Source organism: Canis aureus, chromosome 16, assembly GCF_053574225.1.
Source record: "Canis aureus isolate CA01 chromosome 16, VMU_Caureus_v.1.0, whole genome shotgun sequence".
Lineage (NCBI taxonomy): Eukaryota > Metazoa > Chordata > Mammalia > Carnivora > Canidae > Canis > Canis aureus.
In genome coordinates this window covers 25,532,881-25,560,688 of record NC_135626.1, presented here as the reverse complement: position 1 = coordinate 25,560,688, position 27,808 = coordinate 25,532,881, and the positions used below count along the sequence as shown (strand labels likewise).

The 27,808-nt window shown below is 36.0% G+C and overlaps 1 protein-coding gene across 11 annotated transcripts in view; it reads right to left on the bottom strand.

The window, feature by feature from the left end:
• BCAS3 (BCAS3 microtubule associated cell migration factor) overlaps positions 1 to 27,808 on the bottom strand; it is a 591,271-nt gene that overhangs the window by 336,171 nt on the left and 227,292 nt on the right. For all 11 annotated transcript variants that reach the window (XR_013354264.1, XR_013354262.1, XR_013354263.1 and 8 more), the window contains exon 15: positions 16,213 to 16,477. Coding sequence is in view for 8 of the 11 variants with exons in the window: in XM_077852358.1 (XP_077708484.1) it covers positions 16,213 to 16,477 (265 nt within the window). In the remaining 3 variants the exon portion in view is untranslated. The remainder of the gene's footprint in view (positions 1 to 16,212; positions 16,478 to 27,808) is intronic.

The window sequence follows — 27,808 nt, the reverse complement described above, 5'->3', positions numbered from 1 at the left end:
TCATGAGAAAATAACCCCTTCTAAGACTCTCATCCCAGTTTTTTGGGCTTACTCTATATAAACTTCTATAAGCCTTAGGCTTTTGGGTCTTTATCCAAATCCACAAGAGCTTTGATCCTTTAGAGGTTTACCAGTCCCCAAGATAGAGTTCTCTTGGGAGACAAAAATCCCAAGTTCCAATAAAATGGTTTCTCAATAAATTAAAGCTAAAATTCTATTTGGGAGTAGAAAATCATTTAAAAATCAGAATTTATAAAACATCCCTTGATGCTTAAAGCTATGATATTTTGTTTTTTGTTTTCAGTTGTTTGTTTGTTTAGTTATTATTGCATTTATTGTTAGAATACAAAGCACTAAACCAGAACAGTTCACATTGGGGTCTAACCACTGACTTTCTGTGTATACTTGAACAAATTTCCATTTTTGAAAAAAGAATTATGAAAACAACCTCATGTGCTCTTCCCACCCCCCCCTTCTACCTTTCAGAAGAATATCTGCAGGTACCTTCTACTGAGGCACTCTCAATTCCCATCTGAACACATGGTACCTGTCTGTGCTTCAGGCTGACATGTTATAACCTGTTTACTAGAAGTTTTGCTAACTTCAAAATGCCATCTTATTATTTAGGCATTGTCCCCAAATATGTTTTCCCAGACATTCTATACTATAGAAACACAGAGGAAAAATGGATTAAGTTGTGGATAAAAGTAAAGAGACAAAACGACAATGGGCTTTGTTGCTGCACTAGAGGAACAGTTTGTCAGGTCAGCTTTGCAGAGAGGCATATTCCCAAACCAGTCATCATTAATGGACTCACTTCCACAGGAAAAAAAAAAAAAAAAAGACAGAGTCTGAAAACTCCGGACAAAAGAAATCCCTGCAGACAAAGTAAAAACAAATTAAAAGACCCATTATAAAACACAGATGCTACAAGGAAAATAAACTTTGCAAGATTTACTGGTTTTTGACAAACGTGAACATTTGTGGAAAAGACATCAGCAACAACTCCCAGGTAATGTGGCTGCAAAGCTAGACTCCTTTCTGTTTTATCTTTACCTTCTCTGCAGAAGCTGCCAGGTTGGTATTCTTAGCTTCTGAACGCAGTGATGTGAGAACATGAAGCTGGCAAACTGCCAGTTTCAAGAAGTTTCTGAAGCAAGATCCTGAAACTGTTGACCATTTCAGATTATGCTAAATATTAAAGTTATTGATATCAGTGTATCCGTATGCATTTCTTCTTAAATGTAATCAAGAAAAAATACGACATAAAATGTGATTATATACCGCCTCTCCCCACTTTAAAAAAATTTCCCTATCCTGCCATATACTGTGAAACAAGGCAAATAAAAGCAGTTAAAATGACACTAAGCAATCAAAGGATCAGAGCTGTAGGTCAGAAAGTATCTTAAAACAGTATTACATCAGTGAGAAAGAGAAAACTTTTTACTATAGGTTTCTTTCTAGAAATTGCACAAATTACAGTCTGTTGCCAGAGGTGGTAGAAGGAATATTCTAGAAATAAGAGGTATAAGAGACTAAGAACTATAATGAAATAAAGTGGACCAAATGGAGCATCTGGAAGATAAAGGAGCACTGTCTTTTGTTGTCATTAGGGATGCAGGGATAAATATAAAGTAGCAAAGACGCAGTTGTAGAAAAAAAAAAAAAAAAAAGGAGCCAAGGTAGTGTTGACGGTCCCCCATGGGAGAGCAGTGTTATCAAGAGGTCTGCATTTTCTTCTCACTTGTTGATCCTTATCAGGGATACAGACCTTATTCGCCTTAGGTACTCCATTTTTCTGAAAGTTTACCACAGAAACTTTCCTATATGTTAGACCTAAAATAGTGTCAGATTCTCTTCTCATTACCTCTCTACACATTTATCTACAAAATCCATTCTTGTTCTAGGATACAAGTCTATCAGTGTCCTCGGTCTGCTAATATTTTAAACTATTCCATTTTATAATTGGATGAATGTGGCCCACTGAAAGCCAGTGTCCATGTAACAACCTGCCCCCCACCCTCATCAAGAAGGCAATTCTATAGAAAGACCTTCATTCCCAAACATCCCATCATTATAGTTCTCGTTCCAATGATTTCGCTGTTCTCAGACCTCATGTAGATGTTCTATCCCTTACATACCTTTCCCAAATGAAAACCGGGTAATGAGTTCGTAGGGGGCGGTTGTGTGTGTCTGTGTGTGTGTGTGTGTGCGCGCGCGCATGTGTGCTTTTTTGCTTTCCACAGACGACCAAAACTTTTGGTCTGCTTTTAATATCCTGCTGTGGAATTGACAGGGATAAAAATCCAAAATATACCCATGAGTTTAACTAAGTTAACTCTGTAGTTGAAAAGCTCCCAACTTCTTGACTCTGTCAAAAAGAGTACAATGGTAGCTTGTTTTGAAACAATCACTGGAAATCTGGGCTCTGAAAAGTTAAAATCACTGCTTACTCTCGCTTGCCATCTAATTTAACATTAAAGCTTTCTCAGCCAAACACTCGATAATTATTTAATCAAAACCAAATAAAATCCTTTCAGAGTATATAAAAAGTATCCTGTGCAAATGGGAATTTCCTGAATGTGGGTTGTTTTGGTTGGGGTGGGAGTCTCTATTTCTCTATTTTGTTCTTTTTCTTGTTCTTTTTTTCCCCCTTTCCTAGATGAGAATGACAAGCTTCCCAGCTGCAGTTCTAGAACTTTCACCCTTCTTTTTGACCTTTTCTCAGGCGTATTCCAGTATAATCTGTAATCTACTCAAGTAGGAAAAGGAAGCAGAGCGCCCTGGTGAGAAACAGTGCCTTCTGACCCACATACCAAACTGGGCGGAAGCAATGCTTGTTCACAGGAGCCAAGGAGAGTAGAATACACAATTAAAAGAAAATGAATAATATACAGATATTTTTTAAAAGACTGTTAACGCCACCCAGTTTACAGTGACAAAGTTCAAGACAGAAAAGAGCTCAAGGACAATTCTCACTGGGTACTGACTTGTTTCTCCTTGTAATTTTTTTAGGGGGGACCAACAGATGATGGACTAAAAACACAGCAAACCATTATGCATTTCACGCAAAAACACTTGTCGCTCTTCAACCAAACAGTTCAGTGACACAAACAGGTACTTTGGGGAAGGGTGGAAAGATAAGAAGATAAATCTTCCACAAACTGACTTGAAAAAAAAGAGTGTAATATTTTTTTTTGCAAGATGGAGATTAAGGTTTTTAATGACATCATCATCACTTCTTCCCACCATATACAAGGTAGCTTGCATGGAGATTTGCACTAGTGCTTATTACAGGTCAGGAGGATTAAAACTTTATGTTCTGGAGAACTGAAATGCTACTAATCACTGAGTAACTATTTAGAAATTTATGTATTGCATATTTACACAAATATATGTTTATATATAATTAAATTAAAATATGCGAGGTTGTTCTCCTTTTGTAATCTGAATACATTCTCACCAGTTAATTATTTTAGTGTGCTCACAACTGTCATATATACATTTGATTATTTTTCTTTCCTTAAATCTAAAATAAACCCAGTACATTTAAAAAGTTGAAACATAAAAATTGAAAATCAAAAGGAGCTAATTGTTGCTAAACTGCACATATAGCAAGGACAATCTACATTTATCCAAAAAGATATTAAAGCATGCTTAGAATCAGGAATTGTGGAATGCAAAAATAAGCCTGGAAAGGGAGATGAGATCACTGCTTATAAGATGCAAGAATACAAACAGGGGGAAATTAAGAAATACGTCTGAAAAGTTTCAGAGATAAAATAAGGTGTATGGGACAGGTCATGTAATATATTATAGAAAATTCTTTGCCTGCATTTCCTTTCTACTTTATTTGTGGTATAACTTAGTCTCAATTACATAGCTAGCCCAAATTTATAAAACAAATGAAAAAATCTCCCCCACAAGTGGGAAATTCATTTGTTTATTGTTCTTAGAGCACTCCAAGATTTCAGATGGAGAAAATTTATAAGAGCTGGTACTTTTAATATTTAAGAAGTTTTAGCAAGTCTTAATTCATTTTAGGCATTAAGAATGTAGTTTGCTACTCTTACAACAACGAAAAACCAAACAAAACAGTAAATAGACTATATTTAGCACTAGAGATGACAAAGTAAACTCATAAATAAGAAGAATAAAAGAATAGTATCCTGGGTCTTTCACTTTAAGCTTAAAATTATTCCTAAATCTAATATATTTAAGCAGTCTCAAAATTTCCCACTCTTCTGAATCGAGCTCAAATAGTGTTTGGAGACTAAATGCTCAGGAGTGAAGGCTTTTAACCCTGGTGAAAAATCTCCAGAATTAAAAACCCCATAGTCTAACATCACTTAGACCAAATTTGGGGTTCGATGAACTCCCCAAAGTGTAAATAAATCCTCCTCAAAATTCTTTTGAAAATATACTATACCCAAATCCTTCATGCTTATCTCATAATGAATGGATTTCGTATCACTGCAGCAGAGCAAATAGGATGAACTTCACTGTCCAAAGGAAAAAAAATATATAAACTTATCTGCATCATTCAACAAATATAACTTTATTACTTAAACTGTTGAACATATAGGATGTGAAAGAACTGAGAGTTGGCTCTGAAATAAAAACAAACACTGTAACAAGACAAAATAGTAAATAAGCTGCAAGATTTAAGGTGCATTTGTTTCAGACATGGAGGATTCAGAATGATTTAATTCAACATTTGTAAAACTTGTCTTTTTCAAATAAACGCTGTATATTTCAGGAAAAATTAGATACAAAATCAAAGTATTTTCTGTTGACACCAGAGTAGTAAAACGTGAGCAATTTTCCTAATAGTCAAAAAGATATAAACTGGAATATCAAAAGTAAAGCTCCCCTCTCCCTACAACCTCCTTCCCGCTCCCTCACCCCCACCACACAGAAGCTTTCCTTCTTTTTACCCATGACTGCTAAGGATATTTTCTGGCTCTATTTCAGCACCATGACTCAGGTCATGAGAAGTGTCAAAGATGCATTTCCTTCAGATGGGAAAAAGCAACAGATTTTAACAACCATACAAAGTTGGGAGTAGAGTGCAAAAGGGCCCAGTCAGCATTTTTGACAGCAGGGGAGATAAAACCTTTTATATTCACATATATTTTATTTCCAGCTTAAAAACATTTAAGTATCTTTCTATTAAAATATGCTTACATGTTCTGCTCAAGAAGAAAACAGGAAACCCATACCCAGTTTAGCTGTCTAAATTATCAACAATTTGTGAAAGAGAATTGTTCACTGAAAAAAAAATAAGTACACATGTGTTAATAAACTGTTCAAGTCTTTGTCTTCAAAACTTATTTAAAACAAAACAAAACAAAACTTATTTTTCCAAAAGCAAAATCATGAATTTACCTGTGTACATAAAAATTCCCTTGATAGAAAGTCCTTGGGAGTGAGAACCACCAGGAGGAGTGGTACTATGAGCCTATCTGGGCACCATATCCTTCCCTGCAATTCTTCTGCCTTAGCAGAAACACTTTTTCTTAATCAGCTGGATCATTGCCAAAAGCCATATTCATTTATCAGTACTGTCATTTTATATTTTCTGTTATCCATGATTTTATCAAATGTGGACACATTTCAATCCATTCCAAAATTAGACAAGAGTGAAATACTAGTGAGCATTTTTTACGCATTCCCTACTAAGGATGAAAATGGAATAGCCTGTCTCTTCTGAAGCTGCCAACAACAACAATGCCCACATTAATTCCAGTCTATCCATTCTGAAATAGTTTCACTCCTGTGCCTCATTTCTAGCTTCAATATTCTCACCTGCAAAAACACATCATCCAATGTTAATAACTCTTTCAATGAACCTTAAATCCCTTTCCTTTTCTCATCCTCCTCCAAATTCTAAGCATTATTTTATGCTAAGAACCTAGTATGCTAAGAATCATAATAGTTTCTATTTCTCAGTATGTGTAACCTTGGCACAGCCCTGACCCCGCTATCCCTACCCTTTTGTAGCTTATAAACTATGAGCCAGCAGTCAGATTTTTACTTCCTGCTCAGATTTTAGGTTCAAGAGTACTCATGGCTGCTATTCCCAAATTTGATAATTTCTAAATTTGTTTATGTGGGTCAGTCATTCAGACACTGGTCATTATGTATCCTAAGAAACCTTATTTCTACTCTCTTCTCCCTCTCCATTTTTTTCTAAAACCAAATTTTGAAAAAAATGTTTCAAGGGACTCTGACCCAGAATTTTCTTAACTGTCTTCCTCCTCCCTGGAAAAGTAAGGCAATGGTAACATGCAAATAGGTATTTCAAGTCCTCTTGTTGTTATTCTAATCACTAGACTAAAGCAATAGAACTCCTTCCACTTCCTGAAAACTGACTTCTAAGTTGATTGTCAGAAAGTCTCCACCACCCCAAGCCCACCCCAAACAGAGGATTCCTTTTTGGGAAAACTGACCAGTCTAAGTGAAAAGATCTGCAGACAGTATTGACTGCGGGTTCCCTAAAACAACTGCCAGTCCCACCTAAGGGAGATATCAGTGGGAACTAGAAGCTAGTATGATCTACTCATGCTCAAAAGAACTTCTAATCAGTTCTTTAGTATGGCTGTGGCGATTAGCTGAATAAAAATAATGAAATAAATTAGTAAATAATAATATTTCAATAATAAAAATAAGAATGATCACCAAGGATTCCTAGATGGTCATGTCAATATTTTGGTCTAATCAGTCTAAGACTAGGCTGAGGCATTAGTACTTTTTCAATCTACCTAGAGTAAGTTATAATGTACAATCAGAGTTGAGGACCACTGTCCTAATATGAAAGATAACAATCGCAACAAAAAAACTGAAAAAGGAACTCATATGAAATAGAAATAATGCAAGAAGCAAAATATGCCTCCAAAATTGTCTCTATATCTCAAAGAGATTAAGAATATTCCATCTATAAAAAAGACAATAATGTGATAAGAAAAAGATTGTTGGGAGAAAAGGATATCTTAAAACATGTTGCAGAAATAAAAATGCAACAAGGTTAGAAGACAAAGTTGGGAATACTCTCATAAAGTAAAACAAAAAGACAACAAAAATAGAAAATGAAGTTACAGGTTCAATGTAGGAGGATCCATTATCCAACTAACATGATTTCTATAAAGGGACAAAAAAAGAAAACAGCAAGGAAAAAACTCTGAAGAACTGAAAGAGAAGCTTCTGCAGAGTGGAGGGGGTGGGGAAAGAGAATGCCATTTTTCATTATAAAATTGTGGTCTTATTTGACTTTTATCATAAATGCATTCCTTTGATGAAAAGATACATTAAATAGGTAAAGAAAAACAACAAAATTCCAATCAACGTTAACAGAAAAGAGAAGCAAAGATTAACTATAAGCTCTAATTATGCCTCAATTGTAGAGTTTAATCAATCTGGTCCCATCAGGTATGGATATAACAGGTCCTTGAAGAGAAATATATAGAAAATCAAAGAAAGGAATTTTTAGAACATTACAGACAACACTTATTCAAATGATTAAAAAATTAGCCTCCATTCAACCAATTTAATTCATTCAAAGAAGCTAGGTATCTGGATGGAGTACTAAAAATGGATTTTAATTAATAGTAATAGATTTCAAAAGTCAGATTCTCTAAGAAGACTTTGAGGAATATGTCATAGAAAACATAATAAAAGGGAAGCTGGGTTATTATAAAATGTTTTAAGACACCAACATCCATGCTGGGGTTGCCTGGATTACAATCACAGGAAAGTTTAGAAAAGATCGCCCTCTAGAGGTATGTCTCATTATCCATTGAAAAGTAAAACCATAAAAACCTAGCGTCTTGATTTGCCAACGTAAAAAAATAGAGAATATGTTTCATGAGCAATAAAAACCAAAAGAACGAATTCCAGATTAGTTTCAATGACTGACTACTTTATGTGACATTTAAGAGAAAACTTTCAGAGGGAAAAATGTGGCATATTCCAAATGAAATAGACAAAAAGATAAAATATTCTAGCAGAGTTCAGTTTTTATAGCACTATATTTTAAAGTTTATTTTAAAGGCAATATAAGAGTTTTTAAAGATACTCCACAGGTTATTTTATTTTCCTCAAAAACTATGCTATCTGAACCTCCCTCTCAATTTTGTTATGAACCTAAAACTGCTCTATAAAATAGTCAATTAAAAAATCTTTAATAGATGGTTTTTCAGTTAGTGCTTCTAAATGAAAGCATCTTGTTTTCAGTAAGGTATTATGAGGTCTCTCTCTTCCACCCATTTTCCCTAAAGAATTCATCTGGTCTCTCTGAGAAATGATAGGAAGTGACAGGAGAATATTTAAAATATGTATGGTTTTGTTGTATAGTAAAGGTAAAGATTAGCATAATATTGTAATTTTGCAACATCATAAAAAGGACAATAAAAGAACTTATAAGAAAACAAATTCACTAGGAACACTATTAGATCTAACAAGAACAAATTAGAAACAAAACTTCATTCTGAACTAAAACAATAAACTACACATAACCAATAGAAACCCAGGTAGTAAACTAAGATAGCCTAAAAGAAGATTTTATCCAGTTAACATGTATATACTACATATATACTCCATGTGATATGAGGCATAAAATTTAAAGCAGAACTACAGTGCACATGATTGATTTTTCTTGGCAAAAATTAAAACATACAAATGGAAACTTCAATCCACAAGTAAACAGCGATGTGGAAAGAGAAGGCAAGAAACATCCCATTATTATTGATTGTCTTAAGTAGGTGAAACTATATAAGGCTTAAATGTGTGGTTGTTTCGTATTTACAATTGTGATGTGGTGTGTATCAAGAAAACTACTGATCAACAAAAGCAAGTAATTACAAAACCATTAAATAAACAATTTCTGAGTGGTAAAAAAGAACGCATCATACAGATGCTAACAAGAAAAGTGATGCTACCAGTTATTTAAAAGTACTTCACTAAAACCTGGAGACTTCAAGTCCAAGAATTCGGAGGCCCCTCTAGAGGTCTCAGTCTCCTCAACCAGCTCCATTTGGAAGAAGCAGAATCTGGAATTCAGAAAAAAGCTGTGACTCAAAGAGGACTCCTCCCCTGAGGAACAATGAGTCGATGGGAAAGGAGACACTTCCAGGAACTCTGGAGAACTGCAGAAGCGAATCCAAAACCCCTCTGTTAACTTGATAGAAACAGGATAAAAAAATTTTTTTAAAAAAGCCCTATCATGTAATGAATGTCATATTCCTGAACCTATGTTGGAAAACTAATTTGTAAAGTAAAGAAATGCAAAGACTCAAGAGTAGGTGAATAAATCAATCAAATTGTGTTTCCTGATGTAGGATATTAAAATGAGCAAAAACAGATGAAACAGAAGGAATGTTGCTACTTGTACCTTCAGGTTTGTGTTGTTATCTCCCTTCATTTCAGAAACAGTATCAGAAGTCAAAGGCAACTTATCAATACAAAGTCCAACAATGCTATAAAAGCCTATACATAATAAAGTCACAATTATATTTCATTTACTCCTTAGTCACTGAATTACTCATTTATTCTGTTTTCTGGGTAAGAGGCCTACACAAAAACACAAAAAAATAAATCAGTCCTTATACCCCCTTAATAATAAACAGTATCCATGACAATAATCATAGTAGCTAATCATTCACTGCAGATTTGATATGTACCAAACACTACTTAAAGTGTGGTGATCCTGACCGTAACTCTGTAAAGGTAGGTAATATTATTACACTCATTTTATAGATAGAAAATTAGGGCATGGGTATATTAAGGAATTTGTTGAAGATTACAGACTTAGGGAATCATGGAGGATAGAGTCTACCACAGGCAATCTGACCTGGTCCTCTAACTGCCTTCCCAACTTAGTGATGGATATCATGGAAAAAAAGGGGGGGGGGGCGGTTAAAAGGAGTGAGCAACAAGTACAGATAAAGAGCATACAGGAGGAGTAAACACATAAAATTACACACTTTATGTGAAGAGGGAGAAAGTGCAACATCAGCTGAGCTGAGCTTGACAGATGCATTCATCATTTACCTGAAGAAATAAGCAGAAAGCAGTTCAGAGGGAGGAACAAGATGTCGGAGCTGGAAAGCAAAGGCAAGTCATTAAATTTGCGTGGGGCATAAAAAATAGTGGAAGAAATGGTTTCTTCATTCATCAAAAATTTACTAATTAGTAGAAGAAATGCTGTTCTCCTAGAGGACAATTTTCTGATCTTTGCCCCTTTCTTTGAAGTTCCCAAAACCTACCACCAGCCTCATGTCCTGATTCCATAAAGAAACTAAAGCAGTCTTCTCTTTCCCCATTTTCTTGTTCCCTTTTATATCAGTGCTTCTTGACAGACTTATCAATACTGGTTTTCCTATTTCTCTCTTCCCATCTTGCCAAAATCCACTCCTGTCAGGCCCCTACCAACTCTACCAAACTGCTCTTATTGCAGTCACGTAGCCTCTGTGTTACTAAATTTGATGGTATTCTTTTTCTCAGTCTTTATCTTAATTGACCTACCAGCAGAATTTGACATACTGTTCCCTCCCGTCTCACAGAAAAAAAATTTTTTTTTCATTTGGCCTCCAGGATTTCTCATGTATGGTTTTCCTTCTACATCACTATCTACTTAATGGCGGAAGACCCAGGGCTCAGTCCTGAGACATCTTCATCTTCTTTTTTTCATATTCACTCAACTCACTTATGATCTCATCCAGCCTTTGGCTTTACTTAGCCCTTCCAAACATTTATCCTCAGACTAGCCCTTTCCACCAAACTCCAAGCTTGTAGGCTGAGCTATCCACTTAATATCACTAGGAGGTCAAAGACACATCTTAAAGTAAACATCCAGAACTTCTGATCCTGGCCCTATCCCCAAACCTGCTTTAACAGTGTTCCTCATTTCACTTGAAGATAACCCCATCCTTCCAGCTGCTCAGGCCAGAAACCTTACTAATCACCCTGACTCCTCTCCTCTCATACTTGATATAACATATACCAGAAACTCTGTTGACCCTACCATCAAAACGTATCAAGAATAAAATCACTACTCACAATCTCCATTATAAACAATTTAGTCTAAGCCTTGTCTTCTCTCACCTGGATTTTTGCAATACTCTCCTAACTAGTCTCACTAGGCTTCTACCTTTGTCAACCTTAGACTGAATTTTCAATACAGATCTCTGTTTCAATCCTGCTAGAACACTGTCTTACCACATCACTTTTATTCTCAAAGCTCTCCACAGTTTTCCATCTCATTCTGAGTAAGAGTCAGAGGCTGAAAGGATCTAACCACATTTCCTCCATGACCTCATCTGCTAATATGCTCCGTGCATACTGTGCTTCAGCCACACTGTCCTCTTTGCCTTTCCTTGAACACTCCAGGCACATTCCTGGCACAGGGATTTTACACTGGCTGTTCCTTCCACCTCAAACTTGTTCCCCAAATATCTGCATGACTTTCTCCCATACTTCCATCAGATCTCTGTTCAAATATCATCATCTCAGTAAGCCCTGGTAGGAAGCTTTCTAATTTCAAATTGTGAAATTCTCTCCAGGCTTTCTCTATTCCCCCTTCCATTCTTTATTTTTCTCCATAGCACACAAAACTACCTACCTATCCATCTATCCACCCATCCATCCTGTTCATGGTTCATTTCACTCCACTAGAAAGTCAGCTTCATGGGAACAGGGATGTTCTCCTCTTTTGTTCACTACTATATTCCTAGGGCTCAGGAACAGTGCCTAGACATAGTAAACATTAATTGTTGTTGAATAAATGAATGTATCTCACAGATGTTAAAATGAAAAGCAATGTTACCATGCATGAAAATTCTTCATTCTGAGCAGTAATGATTTAAATCTCAATTGTTTTTATTAGGACTTTAAAGATGTTTGAAAACTCTGGCTCGAAGCCTTAGAATCTACATTTTACCAATACTTCATGAAACATCAAGATACAAAATACAAACAAGAAAAAGACCCGATTTTCATAGAAGTCAATCTAATGGAAGTCAATATGTTACTTGTTAATGAACAAGTAAACATATTATTATAATATGTTACAAGTATATTCAAAGTGCCAATATCAAGGCTGATACAGATGACACAACATTGAGATTTTTAAAGAGAGGCTTAAGAAATGAAGCATTATTTTTAGCTAGATCAAAATGAAATAGGGTTTTAGTAGGCACTCAAGGAGGTAATAATTATTTCAAATAGAGAAAAGAATATAAATAAGAAAGGTGCCAAGAAATGAACATGTGACATATTCAGGGAAGGGTACAAAAAACTAGGTGCGATGAGGCAAGGAGTTAGAAACAAGATGGGACCTTCTCTAATGTTCTAAAAGAATGATGAGACACTGAAAGATTTTATGCAGGAAAGTGGAGGATAATATTTATGGATAACAAAGGAAATGCCTGTGATAGTTGTGAAAGGTTGGAGGACACTGAAACAGATGAGGTAAGAAATGATGATCAGGTATTCTTAATCATTTTTGTGTCAAGGACTACTTGGACAGTCTGGGAAAGCCTGTGGATTCTTTTTCAGAATAAAACTTATAAATGCAAGGAATAAAGTAGAACTACAAAAAATATATAGAAACATAGTTATCAATACAGTATAAAAATTAAGTTCTGTTGTGTATAATAAATATTTAAATCAGTAATTTTATTACATAACATAATTCCAAAGCAATGAGGAACATAATATTTCAAAATATGTTCAGTAACTTAAAACATTTCAAGATATATATATTTTTAAATATAATGCGATACAGATGTATCTGTGTTTTTATTGGTGACAATGTCACAAGTACTACTAATATTACTGTCATGTGTTGTCTATATTCAAAATAAAAGGAAAGGCTTAATTTTCATTAGAGGATGGTAAACACAAAGACATAATTTCTCCCTATGCATGTTCATGGATTTTAAGTTAAGAACCCTCAGGGAAACTAAAATCCAGGCAGCAAGATAGGAAATGAAGGAGATATTTAGAGAGAATATATTTCAAATAAATAAACATCCTCTGTTAAGTAAAATAAATAAATAAATAAATAAATAAATAAATAAATAAATAGCAAAAAGATAAAATAATCCTAACCTAAACTGGATTAACTCCAGAGAGTAAAAAGGAAATATCCCTATATCAACTTCTAGTTAACAGTTTCCTTTACTTTGCTAAAAAGAGCACAAACAATGGTAATACCGCCAAAGCATGATTCATTTTCAAGATGAATCCCTCCCTGTTCAAAGGTTTACATTGTTTTGACCAGCATCAGACTGTTTATCCACACAAACTGTAAATACATTATTTTTAGAACTGACCAACAACAATGCCCATTTTGTTTTGACATGTAGGACACAAAAAGAACATGGAGAAAAATGACCATCACTCGAATGTCTTCACTTCAAAAATGAGAAATACTATATACAGAGGAATGGGATGGAATTCCAACATAATAAAATTTTAAAACATTATCAGGAGGAAAATGCCTCCTGAAATTCCTTGCTTTCAAAGAGAATGTTAAGTACAGCAGTACTGTCAAACAGTTTAATCTCTTCTCTGAGACACCTTCTGTTGGCTTCACACAAAAAAAGGGAAGAAAGCTGTTAAAGCAATAAAGCCAAGAGAAAATCCTTTATTTTTACTCAGAAATTAAGTATTGTTCTTCAATTATTTCTTCTTTCACAAATGACAAATCCTTAATTGATTGGCACCTTGCACCCTTCTACAAAAATACACTGCAAGTTATTTGTTCATGGTTATTTAATTTCTGCCTTTTCCCTTGGACTAGAAGATACATGAGAGCAGAGGTTACCTCAATTTTTTTGTACGTTATAATCAAAGCCTAGCACAAAACCTGGTATATGGTAAGCTTAATAGGGAAGGAAGAACAGGAAGGGAAAAGAAGCTCAAAAGAAGACTTTCTGAATATATGTAAATGTAAGGACTATGAATCCTTCCTAATTTTTTACTATTATATTATATCTGTTCTCTGGTGAACCTAGCTGCACCACATGCATTCTGAATCTTTTTCCATAAAGTGTTTGGTGGAATTTAACTGAAGGAAAATACTCAACACAAAGAGAAAGGTCCTCAAAGAACCTGTACGATGAACTAATTATATGACAAAATATTTACACCTAAAAGTTTAAGTAATTATTCCTGAAGTAAGATTTCTTGCAAATGGCTGAAAACAAATATCCCATAGTTTACTAAGCTTTTTTTCCTTTTAAATTCCAAGTGCTTTTTAAAATGACTTAACCTAGGACTGATTCTAAAAAGATTTTCAACCTTTTGAAGATCTTAGATCACTAGTTAAATTAAGTAAACATAAATAAAACAAGTGTTCTTATAAGAATAATGGTGCCAAAGCATAAAGCATCATCTAAGGAGAAAACAGAAGTCCTGAATTTTTTCGAGTTACAGATCTCCCCAGGATCCATTTACCAACATATGTTTACAGCCTACCTTAAAACGTCCTACAAAAAAATACCTATCTAGAATTGATTAGGTATTACCAAGGCATATATGTTTAAGCAAAAGCTAAAACAAATAAGGATGGGCATATATCCAAAAGAACTGCAGAGGGATTCAAACAAATACTTGCACATCCATGTTCATGAGAGCACTATTCAAAACAGCAAAAAAGGTGGAAACAACCCAAATATCCATCTGTGGAAGAATAGGTAAAAGTATAGTATATACATACAGTGGAATATTACTTGAGCATAAAAAGTAATGTACCGATATATACTACAAAGTGGCTGTACCTCCAAAACACACTACATCATATAAGCCAGAAACAAAAGATCACCTATTGTATGATGGCAGTTATATGAAATATCTAGAAAAGGTAAATTCACAGAGATGGAAAGCAGATTGGTGGTTGCTAGGGGCTTAGGTAGAGAAGAATAGGTAGTAATTGCTTAAAGAATATGTGGTTTTGGGGTGCCTGGGTGGCACAGTCAATTAAGGGTCCAACTCTTGGGTTCGGCTCAGGTCGTGAACTCAGAGTCAAGAGGTCAAGCCCGACTTCAGGCTTTTCACTCAACTCAGAGACTGCTTAAGATTTTCTTTCTCTTCCTCTATCCCTTCCCACCAGGTGCACGTACTTTCTCTCTTGAATAATTAAATAAGTAAATATTTTTTAAAAAGAATATGTGGTTTTCTTGGATGAGGAAAATGTTTTGGAACTAGTTAAAAGTGGTGGTTCATTGTGAATGTACTAAATGCCATTGAATTGCTAACATTTTTATGGACATTTCAGATCAACTGAATAAATAAAAATTGGTTTCTGTAGTAACCATTATGTCTCTATATAATTTCCTATTCTTAAAAACCTAAATTGGTCATCTATCAAGGAGAACCTGCAATGCTCTTAAAAAAAAATATGGCGTCTAATATAAACAAGTTTTTTTTCTTTTTTTTTTTTTTTTTTTTGTCATTCTAGTGGAAGTAAAGTGGTACAACATTCTGGTATCTACCAAGGTCAAGATTCATATACACATCCAGCATTTCCATTAAAAGATGAGTACACATTAGCACCAAGAAACAAGTATAAAATAAACTTTCATTGCATCACTACATATATTAACCCAACACCAGAAACCTACCAAATACAGATCAACAGCAGTGGTAAAAAAAAAAAAAAAAAAAAAAAGAAAAAGAAAAAAAAATGTGTACAATGAACTATGTAAGAGCAATGGAAATTAATGAAGTAAACCTACACAGAAGTGAATTAATCTCACAAACACAATCCCTAGAGACATATTTTAAAATATAATGCAAATACTGCTCTAAAATACATGACTCACAATGATCCCTCTCCCACAAGTATTTCTTAATGAACTATATAGTATTGACTCTGGTAAGAGAAAGAATTTTCTGGAAAAAATCTATACGTATGTGATTTAATCTATAAATTTATAAAAATACTCTTGAACTTTATATTCCATGCATACGACACAAAGTATGCCTTATACGTTAAAAAAAATTAGCATGGCAAAGATCACTGTTCCTATATTGATTTCAATTTATTGACTTAATAAATTAAGAATGTTCCAAAATGAGCCTAAGACCTTTTCTTTGCATAAAAAGATCAGGGGAAAAAATGTTTTAGTTATTTTATCCCATATCTCAGAAAGTAAGGCTAATAAGAGAAGGATGGTAGGGTTCAGTGAAGAGAGAGAAAATCAGGTTTACCGTGCAGTGGTGACCCGGAAGGGCTGCTTGATAGACCAGGAACAGGGCTACAGCGCCCTCCTTGCTTAGACGTCAGTTCTTGCTCAATTTCTTCCAGCCCCGCACTTTTCTGGAAGCGGCTCATACGATTCACAACTCGTGGTGACATGTGTGTTCGAACACAAGGCTGGCCACCGTATGGGTTGATGGGGAAAACGTGGGAAGTCCCCCGGAGTGTACTGACCACGACCCAGCGACAGTCGTGGCTGAAGCAGATGTCCTGTACCTAGGAATGGACAGGGAAAAAAACACAAAAATGATTGCAACTACTTGGATTGATATGTTAATTAGCTGAATTTAATTTTTTTTAAGGGGGGAGAAAAACTATTTGGATTTATCTCATATCACACACATATCACCAGGTATAAATAGGAATACTTGTCTTGTTACCAAATTTACCTAATATCAAGTTATAAATTAAAAATTTGATTCTACAGATGAGTAGAGATGAAACTCTACTGAGATGAGTTTCATGGTGAATTTTTTTTTTTTTTTTTAGATTTTATTTATTCATTCATGAGAGACACAGAGAGAAAGAGGGGCAGAGACATTGGCAGAGGGAAAAGCTTCCCTGTGGGGAGTCTGATGCAGGACTTGATCACAGGACCCCAGGATCATGCCCAGAGCCAAAGGCAGATGCTCAACCACTGAGCCCCCGAGGTGCCTCTCATGGTAAATATTGATCAAAACTCCCTATCAGGGATTTGATATGTTTTCGAGTAGAGAATTTTGTCCCTTACAGCACACAGTGTCAGGTCAAAAATCAGGACCTAGGCAGTTTCATCCTACAGAGCTACAAAAAATATATGAGTCAGGTATATTTCTCTAAATTAATTTGCCTTCTAGCAAGCATAAAGTAGTAAAAATAAAAACAAACATTATACAATATAAGTGAAGGTATTAATTCAATCCTTCATGAGCAAATATTAAGTTCCATGCTAAATATTAGAAATGGGCACTGGGGGGGCACATGATGGGATGGGCAGTATGTGTTATATGTTAGCAAATCAAACTCCAATAAAAAATATACAAAAAAAAAAAAGAGGTAAATAAAAAATAACCTTTGGGAAAAGTTAAGAGGAAGGAGCCAGACATAGTCTCATGGTCTGAGGAACAACTATACACATCTGCTTGTTCTTTCATGTGCATAAGATTTTTATTTAAAAAAAAAAAAAAGAATCTTTGGGCTCACAACCTCAGGAGAAAAAGACATGTAAGAAACTCATGAGAATGTAAAATATAAAAAGTGAAGTAACTGAGCCGCAGCCCCAGGAATGCGATTCCAGCAGCACAGGCCCCAGATCCCAGGGCTCTGACCGGACACAGCCCAGGATCCTGCGCTACCCCCGGGAAAGGCAGAGGTGCGGAGGACACAGGACAGCGAGGACTCTCTTGCTGCTGGGCACCCCGAACTGTGCAGATCAGCACTCCTGCCACTGGAGCATCCAGGCCAGTACAAACTGGGAGACTGTGGTAGTTACTGTGGGAGCTGACTCCAGAGCTGGAGAGCTGGCTGCCACCAGTATTGTTGCTTCTCCTGGTGTCACCCTGTGCCTGAGACGGAGTGGGGCTACCAGGGAACAGGGGCCTCACAGGATAAGCAGCTCCCACTGAGCCATGCACACAGGTGAGAGTCAGCACAGCAGGTCAGGTCCCTCCCCACGAAGACCAGCTGGAAGGACAGTGGAAGAGCATGTTCTTAGTTGGGCAGCACTGGAAAGCTTCTGGGGAAGTCGAGGGATTTAGAGTATATAGAACCAGAGGATACCCCTCTTTCTTTCTGTTTTTGTATTTTCTTTATTTTTTTTTTATCTTCCTTTTTCCAATACAACTCGTTTTTAGCCACTCTGCACTGAGCAAAATGACTAGAAAGAAGAACTCACCACAAAAGAAAGAATCAAAATCAGTACTCTCTGCCACAGAGTTATAGAATTTGGATTACAATTTGATATCAGAGAACCAATTCAGCACAATTATAAAGCTACTGGTGGCTCTGGAAAAAAGCATAAAGGATTCAAGAGACTTCATGACTGCAGAATTTAGATCTAATCAGGCCGAAATTAAAAATCAATTAAATGGGATGCAATCCAAACTGGAGGTCCTAACGACGGGAGTTAATGAGGTAGAAGAAAGAGTGACATAGAAGACAAGTTGATGGCAAGGAAGGAGGCTGAGGTAAAAAGAGAAAAATGATTAAAAGACCATGAGGAAAGGTTAAAGGAAGTAAATGACAGCCTCAGAAGGAAAAATATACGTTTAACTGGGGTTCCAGAGTGCGCTGAAAGGGACAGAGGACCAGAAAGCATATTTAAATAAATCAGAGCTGAGAACTTCCCTAATGTGGAGAGGGAAACAGGCATTCAGATCCAGGAGATAGAGATCCCCTCCTAAAATTAATAAAAACCGTTCAACACCTCGACGTTTAATAGTAAAACTTGCAAATTCCAAAGATAAAGAGAAAATCCTTAAAGCCACAGAGACAAGAGATCCCTAACTTATATGGGAACAAATATTAGATTAACAGCAGACCTCTCCACAGAGACCTGGCAGGCCAGAAAGGGCTGGTAGGATATATTCAGGATCCTAAATGAGAAGAACATGTAGCCAAGAATACTCTACCCAGCAAGGCTCTCATTCAGAATAGAAGGAGAGATAAAGAGCTTCCAAGATAGGCAGAAACTGAAAGAATATGTGACCACCAAACCGGCTCTGCAAGAAATGTTAAGGGGGACTCTGTAAAAGAAAGAGGTTGCCCAAAGAAATAATTCACAAAAACAGGGACTGAATAGGTATTATGATGACACTAAATTCATATCTTTCAATAGTAACTCTGATGGTGAATGGGCTTAATGATCCCATCAAAAGACTCTGGGTTCCAGACTGGATAAAAAAGCAAGAAAGAAAGACCCATCTATTTGCTGTCTACAAGAGACTCATTTTAGACCTAAGGACACCTCCAGCCTGAAAATGAAAGGTTGGAGAACCATTTACCATTCAAATGGTCCTCAAAAGAAAGCAGGGGTAGCAATCCTCATATCAGATAAATTAAAGTTTATCCCAAAGACTGTAGGAAGAGATAAAAAGGGATACTACATCATACTTATAGAATCTATCCAACAAAAGGACCTAACAATCATGAATATTTATGTCCCTACTGTGGGAGCTGCCAAGTATATCAATCAATTAATAACTAAATTAAAGACATAATTAGATAATAATACACTAATACTGGAAGATTTCAACATGCACTTTTTGCAAATGACAGATCTTCTAAGCACAACATCTCCAAAGAAACAAGAACTTTAAATGATACACTGGACCAGATGGATTTCACAAATATTTACAGAACTTTACATCGAAACGCAACTGAATACATTCTTCTCAAGTGCACATGGAACTTTCTCCAGAATAGACCACATACTGGGTCACAAATCAGGTATTAACCGATACCAAAAGATTAGGATTGTCCCCTGCATATTTTCAGACCATAATGCTTTGAAACTTGAACTCAATCACAAGAAGAAATTTGGAAGACATTCAAACACATGGAGTTAAAGAGCATCCTGCTAAAAGATGAAAGGGTCAACCAGGAAATTAGAGAAGAATTTAAAAGATTCATGGAAACTAATGAGAATGAAGAGTCAAACCGTTCAAAATCTTTGGGATACAGCAAAAGCAGTCCTGAGAGGAAAAAACATTGCAATACAAGCATCCCTCAAAAAACTGGAAAAAACTCAAATACACAAGCTAACTTTGCACCTAAAGGAACTGGAGAAAGAACAGCAAATAAAACCTACACCAAGCAGAAGAAGAGAGTTAATAAAGATCCGAGCAGAACTCAATGAAATAGAGATCAGAAGAACTGTAGAACAGATCAACAAAACCAGGAGTTGGTTCTTTGAAAGAATTAATAAGATAGATAAAACATTAGCTAGCCTTCTTAAAAACAAAAAAGACTAATTAATAAAATCATGAATGAAAAAGGTAAGATTACAAGAAAATACAAACGATTATAAAAACATATTATGCGCAGCTATACATCAATAAATTAGGCAGTCTAGAAGAAATGGACGCATTTCTGGAAAACCACAAACTATCAAAACTGGAACAGGAAGAAACAGAAAACCTGAACAGGCCAAAAACCAGACAGGAAATTGAAGCAGTCATCAAAAACCTCCCAACACACAAAAGTCCAGGGCCAGATGGCTTCCCAGGGGAATTCTATCAAACGTTTAAAGAAGAAACAATACCTATTCTACTAAAGCTGTTCCAAAAGATAGAAAGGGATGGAATACTTCCAAACTCGTTCTATGAGGCCAGCATCACCTTAATTCCAAAACCAGACAAAGACCCCACCAAAAAGGAGAATTATAGACCAATATCCCTGATGAACACAGATGCAAAAATTCTCAACAACATACTAGCCAATAGGATCCAACAATACATTAAGAAGATTATTCACCATGACCAAATGGGATTTATTCCCGGGATGCAAAGCTGGTTCAACACTTGTAAAGCAATCAACGTGATAGATCATATCAACAAGAGAAAAAACAAGAACCATATGATCCTCTCAATAGATGCAGAGAAAGCATTTGACAAAATACAGCATCCATTCCTGATCAAAACTCTTCAGAGTGTAGGGATAGAGGGAACATTCCTCAGGATCTTAAAAGCCATCTATGAAAAGCCCACAGAAAATATTATTCTCAATGGGGAAACACTGGGAGCCTTTGCTCTAAGATCAGGAATACAACAGGGATGTCCACTCTCACCCCTGTTATTCAATATAGTACTAGAAGTCCTAGCCTCACCAATCAAGCAACAAAAAGAAATAAAAGGCATTCAAATTGGCAAAGAAGTCAAACTCTCCCTCTTCGCAGATGACATGATACGGTACATAGAAAACCCAAAAGAGGGCAGCGAAGGTGGCTCAGCGGTTTAGTGCCGCCATCAACCCAGGTCGTGTTCCTGGAGACCCAGGATTGAGTTCCATGTTGGGCTCCCTGCATGGAGCCTGCTTCTCCCTCTGCCTATGTCTCTGCCTCTCTCTCTCTCTCTCTTTCTCTTTCTCTATCTCTCATGAATAAATAAATAAAATCTTAAAAAAAAAAAAAAGAAAACCCAAAAGACTTCACCCCAAGATTGCTAGAACTCATATAGCAATTCGGCAGTGTGGCAGCATACAAAATCAATGCCCAGAAATCAGTGGCATTTCTATACACTGAGACTGAAGAAAGAGAAATTAAGGAATCAATCCCATTTACAATTGCACCCAAAAGCATAACATACCTAAGAATAAACCTGACCAAAGAGGTAAAGGATCTATACCCTAAAAACTACAGAACACTTCTGAAAGAAATTGAGGAAGACACAAAGAGATGGAAAAATATTCCATGATCATGTATTGGAAGAATTAATACTGTGAAAATGTCTATGCTACCCAGGGCAATTTACACATTTAATGCAATCCCTATCAAAATACAGGTTTTTCTTTAGAGAGTTGGAACAAATCATCTTAAGATTTGTGTGGAATCCGAAAAGATCCCGGACAGCCAGAGGAATATTAAAAAAGAAAACCAGAGCTGGGGGCATCACAATGCTGGATTTCAGGTTGTACTACAAAGCTGTGATCATCAAGACAGTGTGGTACTGGCACAAAAACAGACACACAGCTCAATGGAACAGAATGGAGAACCCAGAAATGGGCCCTCAACTCTATGGTCAATTAATACTCGACAAAGCAGGAAAGACTATCCACTGGAAAAAGGACAATCTCTTCAATAAATGGTGCTGGGAAAATTGGACAGCCACATGCAGAAGAATGAAACTAGACCATTCTCTTACACTACACACAAAGATAAACTCAAAATGGAAGAAAGATCTAAATGTGAGAAAAGAATCCATCAAAATCTTAGAGGAGAACACAGGCAACACTCTTTTTGAACTTGGTCATAGCAACTTCTTGCAAGATACATCTATGAAGGCAAGGGAAACAAAAGCAAAAATGTATTGGGACTTAAGATAAAAAGCTTCTGCACAGCAAAAGAAACAGTCAACAAAACTAAAAGACAGTTTACAGAATGGAAGAAGATATTTGCAAATGACATATCAGATAAAGGGCTAGTATCCAAGATCTATAAAGAACTTATTAAACTCAACAGCAAAGAAACAAACAGTCCAATCATGAAATGGCAAAAGACATGAACAGAAATTTCACAGAGGAAGATATAGACATGGCCAACAAGCACATGAGAAAATGCTCCACATCACTTGCCATCAGGGAAATACAAATCAAAACCACAATGAGATACCACCTCACACCAGTGAGAATGGTGAAAATTAACAAGACAGGAAACAACAAATGTTGGAAAGGATGTGGAGAAAGGGGAACCCTTTTGCACTGTTGGTGGGAACGTGAACTGGTGCAGCCACTCTGGAAAACTGTGTGGAGGTTCCTCAAAGAGTTAAAAATAGACCTGCCCTACGACCCAGCAATTGCACTGCTGGGGATTTACCCAAAAGATACAGATGCAGTGAAACGCCGGGACACCTGCACCCCAATGTTTATAGCAGCAATGTCCACAATAGCCAAACTGTGGAAGGAGCCTTGGTGTTCATCGAAAGATGAAAGATGTGGTCTATATATACAATGGAATATTACTCAGCCATTAGAAATGACAAATACCCACCATTTGCTTCGACGTGGATGGAACTGGAGGGTATTACGCTGAGCGAAGTAAGTCAATTGGAGAAGGACAAACATCATATGGTCTCATTCATTTGGGGAATATAAAAAATAGTCAAAGGGAATAAAGAGGAAAGGAGAGAAAATGAGTGGGAAATATCAGAGAGGGTGACAGAACATGAGAGACTCCTAACTCTGGGAAACAAACAAGGGGTAGTGGAAGGGGAGGTGGGGGGGGGGGGTTGGGGTGACTGGGTGACGGGCACTGAGGAGGGCACTTGACGGGATGAGCACTGGGTGATATGCTATATGTTGGCAAATTGAACTCCAATAAAGAAAAATTATATATAAAAAAAGACTGCTTCCTAGTCTGTCAGTGAAAAGAAGTTTCCTTCTTTCATTTTAAAAATACTTCTGATATAAAGTGGTGCTAACAATCAGTACCAAGGCAGGAAAACAGAATTCCACTTCAATGCTTACTTAGAAAACTGTTCTTAAAGAAGCGCTTCTGCTCTATGACCTTAAGGACACATCAGGATACTTAAATGAACAGAGAAGATACTAGCTGTCAAGAGACAGAGAGGGTTTAATCCTTTAAATAACATAGAGGATAACAAGTCATCTTCTCACAAAATGCAAAATGATATAACTGTTGGTGTTATCAAACAAGTTGGGTGGTCGTTCCTACGTTATTAAAGACAAGAAAGACTATATATGATGGCAAAATTGTAATAAAATAATGACATCATCTGCATGATATTTGCACCTCAATTTTGTAATGATATATTTTTTTAAAAACTTTATTCATTTATTCATGAGAGACACAGAGAGAGAGAGGCAGAGACACAGGAAGAGAGAGAAGCAGGCTCCATGCAGGGAGCCTGACGTGGGACTCGATCCCGGGTCTCCAGGATCACGCCCTGGGTGCCAAACCGCTGAGCCACCCAGGGATCCCCCTGTAATGATATTTCTAGTAAAGATTTTCTCATCACAAAACAGGAAAGCTAGATGGGAGGTGTATCTCGGTTTTAGTGCTACAGTACCAAATATCATGGCAAATAATATTTACCAAGTACAGATCAGGCAATTGTTAGAAACAGAAGTTTAAACAAGTACAGTAACAAAAAAAAAGACTATCAAAACACCTACCCTCAAATTTAGGAAGCAAGCATACTTTGATAATTGTGATTTTTTTTAATTTACTATCCTGTAGTCAGGAATTGACCCAATCCAAGCAGATCTGGGCAGCAAAAGATATACTCTATGGCTCCAACTTAGCATTTCAAACTGGTATGAAGCTGGAGCAAAGAATGAAGGTGAACATGGGACAAGTACCGGTTTCTTCCAGAAAAGAGTCAGCAAACTTTTTTAGTAAGGGGCCAAAATTTTAGGCCTTGTAGGCAAGAAAACAAAACCAAGGATACTATGTAGGTACTTAAAATAACAAGAAAGAAAACAAATTTTGACAAAATTTTTTTACCAAATAGAATTTTTTGTAATGTAAGTCTACTAAAGAAGAATGGAGTCTGTTTTTTACAATAGATAATATTTTGTTTATTTGGGGCTCAAAGCTAGTATTATTATTATCATCAAATAGATCCCAAGGCTTATGTTTATAAAAACCATTCTTAGCTCATGAGATGTACAAAAACATAGGGCCACATATGGCCAATGGACCATAGTTTGCTGACCCGTTTTATACCACCATCATGGTAGTAAATGTAAACTTGTCAAATCATCATAAACTTCAAAGCAGAAAGGACCTCAGAAATCTAAAGTCAAGGTCAAAAACACAGTAAGACCCTCAGGTCAATATTATTCCTATGGTTTATAAGATACTTCACAGTAAAGAGAGGGGAATCTACACAAAAAGCCTTCCCCATATGAAGAATCTATGCAAGATATTAGTTAGAAACAAGGGACCAATGAGACTATAGTTCTTTTCTAAATTCCACAGCAAGCAGGCATTCTGCTTTGTTTTCAAGGTGAATATAGCAGTACTCAATTCAACATTAACGTGTAACTATTGGAGAAAGTAATCTTAGTTGAAAGAAAATCACATATACATACACACATAAACCCCAAAATCTCAAGACAACTATTTTAAAGTATCTTGCACATCTTAATGCATAGACAAGAATGTATAGATATGTATATGTATATGTGTATGTGCATATAAACATACATATCACATAAACACAAATATAGATACATGAAGACATGTGCATGCACATACACGTACATAATTTTTTACTGGATAACAGCAACCAACTTGAAATATAAAATCATTAAACTTCAATATTATAAAAGATAGTGAAAACACATGGAAATAGCACTATATATATATATAAAGCCTTTATATATGATCACAAGCTTTCCTTACTGGGAGCATATAAGGGTAAATGTATCTATCACTTACTAGCTACACAGCCATGGAAAAGTTAGTTAACAACTCTCTGCCTTATGCTTCTTCATTTGCAAAATGGGAACAATAATGCAAGTCTCATAGGGTTTTAGATTTAATGAATTAACATGTAAAGCACTTAGAAGAGTGCTTACCACTTAATAAGCAGTAAACAAAGATGTTCGCTGTAATTATCATAATTACCATAAAAATACATCCCTACTCTTCAAACATCTCAGTTTTCACTGCTAACAACATAGACTAAACCACTATCATCACTTGAACAGGTTACTATTAAAAGACTCCTAACTGGACTCTTACTTGAGACCATCTACAAGCAACAGAAGACAAAGTAGATGAATTGTACTTATCAAAATTAAAGACTTTCCTGCATCAAAGAATATTATCAGGGACCCCTGGGTGGCTCAGCAGGCCTGCCTTCTGCCCAGGGCATGATCCTGGAGTCCCACATGGGGCTCCCTGCATGGAGCCTGCTTATCTCTCTCTGCCTATGTCTTTGCCTCTCTCTTTGTGTCTCTCATGAGTAAACAAATAAAATAAAATCTTTAAAAAAAATTTTTTTGAACCACAGAATATGATAAAATATTTCCAAATAATACATCTGATAAGGGTCCAGCATGTAAAATACATAAATAAGTCTTTTGACTCAATAACATAAAGAGAAATAATTCAATCAAAAATAAGCAAAAAATTGGATATTTTTCCAAAAAAGATACAGAAATCGCCAAAAAGCAGGGGCACCTAGGTGGCTCAGCGGTTGAGCGTCTGCTTTCAGGTCATGATCCTGAGGTCCTGGGATCAAGTTCCCATCGGGCTCCCTGCAGGGAGCCTGCTTCTCCCTCTATGTCTCTGCCTCTCTCTGTGTCTCATGAATAAATAAATGAAATCTTAAAAAAAGAAAGAGCATATGAAGATGTTTGTGCTAAACATTATTAGTCATTAGAGAAATATAAATAAAAAATACAATGAGATACGACTTCATACTGAAAAGAATGATCATTAAAAAAAGAAAAAGAGGGGCAGCCCCTGTGGCTCAGCGGTTTAGCACCGCCTTCAGCCCAAGGTGTGAGCCTGGAGACCCGGGATCGAGTCCTACGTCAGGCTCCCTGCATGGAGCCTGCTTATCCCTCTGCCTGTGTCTGTGCCTCTCTCTCTCTCTCTCTCTCATGAAAAAATAAATAAAATCTTTAAAAAAAAAAAAAAGAAAAAGATAAAATAAGTGTTGATGAGGATGTGGAAAAACTTGAACTCTCATACATTGCTGGGAAAAAAGAAAATGGTGCAGCCACGTGAAAGTCCTCTAAAAGTTAAACACAGACTTTCATCCTTAGATACCCAAGAAAATTGGAAATGTATGTTCAAAACAGAAACCTGCATACTAATGTTCACAGCAGTAGAGTTCAAAAGTGAAAACAACTCCTATGTTTATCAACTAATAAATGCAAAAAATGTGGTCTATAGATACAGGGAATATTATTCAGCTACAGAAAGTAATAAAGTTCTGATATGTGCTACAACATGAATGAACTTTGAAAACAATATGTAAAATGAAAGCAGACAGAAAAGGCTACCTATTATATGATTCCACTTATATGAAATGGACAGAATAAGCCAATCCAGAGAAAGAAACAGAAAAGAGGTTAACAACTGCCATGGACCAGGGAGAAGGGAAGGGAAAGTGGCTGCTCATGGGTACCAGGTTTCTTTCTAGTGATGAAAATGTTCTGGCATTAAATAGTAGTGATTGATATACAAGTCTGTATACCAAAAACCACTAAATTGTACACTTTAAAAAAGTGAACTTTATGCATGTGAATTATGTCTCAATAAAGCTGTTATTTAAAAAAAAATGGAAAAACTAAGTAGTTAGTTCACTTACAGGGAAGTTCTATAGCCTCTTTTTATAGTTTGTGGTTTCACTGAAGGGTCAGTTAGTTCTTTGATATGTATCTATTGCTCTATGCTCAGAAGAAGATAAGCAGCTGCTAAGAAGCCTAAGCTAGCATTTTATCTGTGCCCATGCTGACTCACTTCACATCTGGGGTTGGGGTAAATGAGTGATTACAATATAAAATGGGTAAACATATAACCAATGTTCTTATTAAGTTTCCCTCCATTCAACAAAGAAGTGTGGCATAAAATGATAGAAAAAAATCAAGCAGAGTACCTAGTCTAGGAATCCTCATTAGACACTCACTGTTATCAATTTAGAGCTTTTAAGAATACAAATGTCAGGATTCTTAACTGATGAGATATGAATTTTTAAAATACAGAATGTTTAATTAAATAGTTTGCAAATTTATATTAGGTTATATAATTTATTGTTCATTAAATAGTTCCTGTATTATTTGAAATATTGATAACATCTCACACTTGTTTTTTATTGTAATGATGTAAAATCTGGGTATCAGAAACCATTAGGCCTCTAGAAAGCTAATATATTT